Source organism: Centropristis striata, chromosome 17 (assembly GCF_030273125.1).
Source record: "Centropristis striata isolate RG_2023a ecotype Rhode Island chromosome 17, C.striata_1.0, whole genome shotgun sequence".
Taxonomy (NCBI): Eukaryota; Metazoa; Chordata; class Actinopteri; order Perciformes; family Serranidae; genus Centropristis; species Centropristis striata.
The window spans coordinates 34,210,001-34,217,511 of NC_081533.1; the positions used below are offsets into that span (position 1 = coordinate 34,210,001).

At 36.2% G+C, this 7,511-nt stretch overlaps 1 protein-coding gene across 4 annotated transcripts in view; it reads right to left on the reverse strand.

Annotated features, from left to right (window-relative positions):
* Positions 1–2,886: 2,886 nt before the first annotated feature.
* The window catches only part of LOC131990039 (type II inositol 3,4-bisphosphate 4-phosphatase-like), a 40,340-nt gene continuing 35,715 nt past the window's right edge, over positions 2,887–7,511 (reverse strand). For all 4 annotated transcript variants that reach the window (XM_059355423.1, XM_059355422.1, XM_059355421.1 and 1 more), the window contains 2 exons: positions 6,536–6,690; positions 2,887–3,171 (listed from right to left, as the gene is read on the reverse strand). In XM_059355423.1, the coding sequence (XP_059211406.1) occupies positions 3,051–3,171; positions 6,536–6,690 (276 nt within the window). In that variant the 3' untranslated portion in view covers positions 2,887–3,050. The remainder of the gene's footprint in view (positions 3,172–6,535; positions 6,691–7,511) is intronic.

Consider the following 7,511-nt stretch of genomic DNA (forward strand, 5'->3'; position numbering starts at 1 on the left):
AAGTGTAAAATAAAAGCCCTGATATTTATTTCTGTTTATTTATTTTATTTTTTACTTCTATCACTCCCCACTGTGTAAAATAAAAGCCTTGATATTTATTTCTGTTTATTTATTTATTTTTTCACTTATATCACTCCCCACTGATCATAACTACCTTAAAGTGTAAAATAAAAGCCCCGATATTTATTTTTGTTTATTTTATTTATTTATTTATTTTCACTTATATCACTCCCCACTGATCATAACTACCTTTAAGTGTAAAATAAAAGCCCTGATATTTATTTTTGTTTTTTTATTAATTTATTTATTTTATTTTTTACTTCTATCACTCCCCACTGATCATAACTACCTTTAAGTGCCAGTTTGTTAATTTAAGGCCAGAATAAACAAACACATTTCCTTGTCTTCTTACTGTCATTTTTACATTTTTAACTCTTCAATTGTTTGTTTACATGCCACTGTTGTTTTTTTATTAAAAAAATATTATATATTATTATTATTATATACTATTCTGTATGCGTAATACTTGGGGAAAATATTATTATTGTCCAAAATTGTTATTTTTAGTGACTTTGAGTACATATAAAAATGTATTATTATTATTTGTATTTTTATTATTAATAATAATAATTTAAAAAAATGTCACACTGGGTAACTTAATATTTCAATATGTATTTATTACGCAGTGGGACTCTCTCATGTTAGTGTCCCTTTCCAAAAGTAGCTTCAGAAATAATTTATATTAATATTATTTGTCACTTTCACTAATTTCTTGAACAAGATTAAGTCCTGATCATAACTACCAAATGTTTATTTATTTCAGAATTTTAACCATATAATACAGCTGTTGTTTTTATGGAGGAAAAAAAACAGCAAAAAATATTTGTATTATTTATTTTATTTTTTATATATTTTACTTTGTATATTCAATGATTAAAGGAAATATATTTTAGTTTTTGTGGTTGTTTTTATGCTGGATGCACAGTTTTTAATAAGTATATTATATTTTTAAAAAATTGAATTGCCCTTAGAGAGGCGTAATGGTTGAACTTTTTATTCTGAAGGGCAGGGCACCGTGTTTCCGGTGTGAATGCGTGTATTTGACGCTGCTGAGTCTGCGCAGTGGAGCCGAGCAGCGCCGCCCAGCGGCCCGGAGCGACACTGCAGCTAACACCAAAACAAAACAAAAACACTCTGATACTCTGATATTTACTGAAGTTAAAGTACAAATACCACAGTCTAAAAATACTGCATTTTGTGTAAAAGTCCTGCATTCATGACGTCACTTGAATTACATTTAATCAATTATTTTATGTGACTTCTATGGATACAGCAAGTTTAAAAAAAAAAAATGTAATTAAAAAATAACAGGCATTACAAAATTTTAGTTTTGTTTTTTCTTGGTTTTTCATCTTTTTTAATGACTTTTTTTTTGTTCATGGCGTTTACATTTCCAGTTCAAACAAACTATTTATTTCATTTTTAGAAGTAATAATCACTTTCATGTTTTTAAAAAAAATAATTTATTTTTATAATCCCCCCCAAAAAAACCCTTTGTAAATGTCTGTTTCTTTATCTATTCATTACAATTTATTTTCAATTGTATTTAAAAATTATTTATATTTTAATAAAATTATTTTGTTTTTGTGGGGTCCTAAATCAGAGTTAAAAAATGGAAAATTAAATTAAAATAAATTAATAAAATCATTTATTTAGAAAAAAAAATGGAAAATTAAATTAAAATAAATTAATAAAATAATTTATTACAAATGTCTGCAATTGAATACAAATATTATAAATTATAATATTATAATATACACTATAATAAAATAAAAAGAACCTGAATGTGTCTCCTGTATTTCTCTGTCGTGAGAGTTGTTGAGGTGTAACAAAATGTAGTTTTAAAATGTAAATAAATATTATTATGATGTGTGAATTCTTAAACAAAGTGTGTTTAATTAGAAGTTAGTAAATCCATTTAAATGAATATAATATTCAACAGAAAATGAAATCAAACGCTGGTAAATGACTCACAACTACTGTATTAAAAGGGAGCATAGATGGCAATGAGGGAAACTGGCTAACTGATGGAAGGACATTAATTTACTTATTATTTTTAATTATCAAAAAAAATTGCTTTCTCTCAAAATGGAAATTGAGATTTTTGGGAAAATTGTTTTCTTTTATTTTTTATTTTTACAGTTTACACAAACACACACACACTTCTTTGTAAATTTGACGGAGGAAGGAAAGGAAAAAAGGATGGAAGGAAAGGAGACTTAGGAAAGGAAAGAAGTGAAGGAGATGACAGAGGAAAGGAAATAAGGAAGGAAAGGAGACCATAAATGAAAGGAAAGGAGGAAGGAAAGGAAAAAAGGAAGGAAGGAAAAAATGAAGGAAGGAAAGAAGACTTAGGAAAGGAAAGGAGGAAGGAAAGGAAAAAAGGATGTAAGGAAAGGAAACTTAGGAAAGGAAAGAAGTGAAGGAGATGACAGAGGAAAGGAAAGAAGGAAGGGAAGGAGATCACAAAGGAAAGGAAAGGAGGTAGGAAGGAAAGGAAGAAGGGAAGGAGACAACAAAGGAAAGAAAGGAGGGAAGGAGACGACTGAGGAAAGGAAGGAAAGGAGACCATAAAGGAAAGGAAAGAAGGGAAGGAGACGACAGAGGAGATAAGGAAGGAAGGGAATGTGTGTGTGTGTGTGTTTTTTTTTATTTTTAACGACTCTTCACTTCTTTTTTTCCAGATGTGTATTGTCTGTATTACGTAATAAGGAATTGTTTATTTGTTTTCTGTGGCCACAGTGTGTTGTTTGTTGTTGTTTGTTGTTTTTGTTTATGTTGGAAAATGCAATAAAAAATATTTCAAAATAAAAGAAAAAAAGAAAATGAAATCAAGTATTAATTTATTGCAGAATCGTGTTTATAAACAAACACTTGCAGCCGAACATTACAAACATAAAAATTAAATGTACAAACGTATAGAACTCTACACACTTTACAGGATAAAACAAGATAAAAAAACTTTTGTAGATAAATAAAATAAAAGTTGGTCATCCGAAGCTTCCGTCTGGAGGTCGGTACAGTTTGGGGAAGGTGAGAAGCTGAACGCTGCTGAAGGCGAACTTCCTGCTGCCCACGTTCTTCTGCACGTTCTCCAGCCTGCAGCCGTCCCTACACACACACACACACACACACACACACACACACACACACACACACACACACACACACACACACACAGACACACACTTCTTTGTAAATTTGACTTCCATCTCGAACAACAATCAAGTTTTTTTTTATTTTTACATTATTAAATTGATATTTTTCTCAGGAATATGTTATCTTTATCTCAGATAATAATAACATCTTTTTTCTTCTAAATTTATTATTTCTTTAAATCTAAATTTCTTTACACTTTTAAATTTACACCTTTAATTTTTAGGAAAGGAGACTTAGGAAAGGAAAGAAGTGAAGGAGATGACAGAGGAAAGGGAATAAGGAAGGAAAGGAGACCATAAAGAAAAGGAAAGGAGGAAGGAAAGGAAAAAAGGATGGAAGGAAAGGAGACTTAGGAAATGAAAGAAGTGAAGGAGATGACAGAGGAAAGGAAATAAGGAAGGAAAGGAGGAAGGAAAGGAAAAAATGAAGGAAGGAAAGTAGACTTAGGAAAGGAAAGGAGGAAGGAAAGATGACAGAGGAAAGGAAATAAGGAAAGAAAGGAGACCATAAATGAAAGGAAAGGAGGAAGGAAAGGAAAAAAGGAAGGAAGGAAAGGAGACTTAGGAAAGGAAAGAAGTGAAGGAGATGACAGAGGAAAGGAAATAAGGAAGGAAAGGAGACCATAAATGAAAGGAAAGGAGGAAAGAAAGGAAAAAGGATGGAAGGAAAGGAGATTTAGGAAAGGAAAGAAGTGAAGGAGATGACACAGGAAAGGACATAAGGAAGGAAAGGAGACCATAAAGGACAGGAAAGGAGGAAGGAAAGGAAAAAAGGAAGGAAGGAAAAAATGAAGGAAGGAAAGTAGACTTAGGAAAGAAAAGAAGTGAAGGAGATGACAGGGGAAAGGAAATAAGGAAGGAAAGGAGACCATAAAGAAAAGGAAAGGAGGAAGGAAAGGAAAAAAGGATGGACGGAAAGGAGACTTAGGAAATGAAAGAAGTGAAGGAGATGACAGAGGAAAGGAAATAAGGAAGGAAAGGAGACCATAAATGAAAGGAAAGGAGGAAGGAAAGGAAAAAAAGGATGGACGGAAAGGAGACTTAGGAAAGGAAAGAAGTGAAGGAGATGACAGAGGAAAGGAAATAAGGAAGGAAAGGAGACCATAAATGAAAGGAAAGGAGGAAGGAAAGGAAAAAAGGATGGACGGAAAGGAGACTTAGGAAAGGAAAGAAGTGAAGGAGATGACAGAGGAAAGGAAATAAGGAAGGAAAGGAGACCATAAAGGAAAGGAAAGGAGGAAGGAAAGGAAAAAAGGATGGACGGAAAGGAGACTTAGGAAAGGAAAGAAGTGAAGGAGATGACAGAGGAAAGGAGACCATCTCCATCTCCACCACTTCCATCTCGAACAACAATCAAGTTGTTTTTTATTTTTACATTATTAAATTTATATTTTTCTCAGAAATATGTCATCTTTATCTCATAGAATAATAAAATCTTTTTTCTTCTAAATTTATTATTTATTTAAATCTAAATTTCTTTTCACTTTTAAATTTACACCTTTAATCACAAATAATAATTAAAAAAAATCTTGTAAATTTTACATTTTATTCCTAATTCCTAATCTGGGAGAATAATAAAGTTTTTAAATTTACACCTTAAATCCCAAATGATAATCAATTTTTTTCTCGTAAATTTTTTATTATAATCTCAGAGAATAATGAAGGTTTTTTTTTTTACCTCATATGTGTTTTTTTTTTCCTTATTTCAAACAATAATCAAGTTTCTTAACTGTTTAGTTCTCCGGCTTTTCAGAGTTTCAAGTTTCAGAGAAAGTCAGAAAATGTTTTCTTCTCGTTAAAAATAATGGTTCCAGTCCTGGAGTTCCCAGTGTTCCCAGTGTTCCCAGTGTTCCCAGTGCTCCCAGTGTTCCCAGTGTTCCCAGTGCTCCCAGTGTTCCCAGTGCTCCCAGTGTTCCCAGTGTTCCCAGTGTTCCCAGTGTTCCCAGTGCTCCCAGTGTTCCCAGTGTTCCCAGTGTTCCCAGTGTTCCCAGTGCTCCCAGTGTTCCCAGTGTTCCCAGTGTTCCCAGTGCTCCCAGTGTGTCTACTGGTATGTGGCCAGCAGGATGACCAGGCTGAGGATGAGCCAGAGCACCAGGAGGTGGGAGGAGACCAGGAGGAAGGCCACCGGGTAGAGGTGACGTCTGGGAGCTTTAGGAGCCAGCAGCAGGTCCTCCGGGCCCCAGACCCCCACCTGGACCCCCACCTGGACCCCCACCGGGCCCCAGACCTGCTGCTGCTGGACCCCCACCTGGTCTGAGTAACAGCCCAGCACCTGGCCCCAGGACCGACGGGACCTGGGGGGGGGGGGGGGGGTGTGTGTGTGTGTGTGTGTGTGTGTGTGTGTGTGTGTGGTAGAGATCCAGAAGACAGAAAGGAAACAAGAAATATAGAAAGATGGAAATAAGAAGAGGAAAAAAAGAAACACAAAGAAAAGTTAAAAACTGAAAAAATGTTCTGAAACGTAAAAATAAGACTAAGGAAAGGAAAGAAGTGAAGGAGATGACAGAGGAGAGGAAATATGGAAGGAAAGGAGACCATAAAGGACAGGAAAGGAGGAAGGAAAGGAAAAAAGGATGGAAGGAAAGGAGACTTAGGAAAGGAAAGAAGTGAAGGAGATGACAGAGGAAAGGAAATAAGGAAGGAAAGGAGACCATAAAGGACAGGAAAGGAGGAAGGAAAGGAAAAAAGGATGGAAGGAAAGGAGACTTAGGAAAGGAAAGAAGTGAAGGAGATGACAGAGGAGAGGAAATAAGGAAGGAAAGGAGACCATAAATGAAAGGAAAGGAGGAAGGAAAGGAAAAAAGGAAGGAAGGAAAGTAGACTTAGGAAAGGAATGGAGGAAGGAAAGGAAAAAAGGATGGAAGGAGAGGAGACTCAGGAAAGGAAAGAAGTGAAGGAGATGACAGAGGAAAGGAAATAAGGAAGAAAAGGAGACCATAAAGGACAGGAAAGGAGGAAGGAAAGGAAAAAAGGATGGAAGGAAAGGAGACTTAAGAAAGGAAAGAAGTGAAGGAGATGACAGAGGAAAGGAAATAAGGAAGGAAAGGAGACCATAAATGAAAGGAAAGGAGGTAGGAAGGAAAGGAAGAAGGGAAGGAGACAAGGAAGGAAAGAAAGGACAGAAGGAGACGACTGAGGAAAGGAAGGAGGGAAGGAAAGGAGATAACAGAGGAAAGGAAAAGAAGGAAGGAAAGGAGACGAGAGAGGAAAGGAAGAAGGGAAAGAGACAACAAAGGAAAGAAGGGAAGGAGATGACAGAGGAGATAATGAAGGAAGGGAATGTGTGTGTGTGTGTGTGTGTGTGTGTGTGTGTGTACCTCCTCATACAGTCCAGTGCGGTGCTGAAGTGTGTGTTGCTGAGTGTGTGTCTCTCTCTCAGTAACACACACTGCTCCAGAGTCACAGACATCGCCGTGCGGTCCTTAGCGCTCTTACAGCTGGTCAGACGCACGCCGCTCACCTGCCGACACACCTGGACACACACACACACACACACACACACACACAGACACACACACACACACACACACACACACACACAAGGGGAAGAAGGGAGGATAAAGGAAAGGAAAGGAAAGGAAAGAAAGTGAAAGGAAAGGAAAGGAAGAAAAGAGGAGAATGAAAGGAGAAGTCAAAGGAAAGGAAGAATGGAGGACAAAGGAAGGAAAGGAAAGGAAAGAAAAAGAAAAGAAAGGAAAAAAAGAAGAGAGGAGAATGAAAGGAGAAGACAAAGGAAAGGAAAGGAAAGGAAACGACACGAAACGAAAGGAAGAAGGGAGGAGAATGAAAGGAAAGGAGAAGAGAAAGGAAAGGAAGAAGGGAGGACAAAAGAAGGAAAGGAAAGGAAAGGAAAGGAAAGGAAAAGAAAGAAAAAGAAAGGAAAGGAAGAAGAGAGGAGAATGAAAGGAGAAGACAAAGGAAAGGAAAGGAGAAGACAAAGGAAAGGAAGAATGGAGGACAAAGGAAGGAAAGGAAAGGAAAGAAAAAGAAAAGAAAGGAAAAAAAGAAGAGAGGAGAATGAAAGGAGAAGACAAAGGAAAGGAAAGGAAAGGAAAGGAAACGAAACGAAAGGAAGAAGGGAGGAGAATGAAAGGAAAGGAGAAGAGAAAGGAAAGGAAGAAGGGAGGACAAAAGAAGGAAAGGAAAGGAAAGGAAAGGAAAAGAAAGAAAAAGAAGAAGAGAGGAGAATGAAAGGAGAAGACAAAGGAAAGGAAGAAGGGACGACAAAGGAAGGAAAGGAAAGGAAAGAAAAAGAAAAGAAAGAAAAGGAAAGGAAAGGAAGAAGAGAGGAGA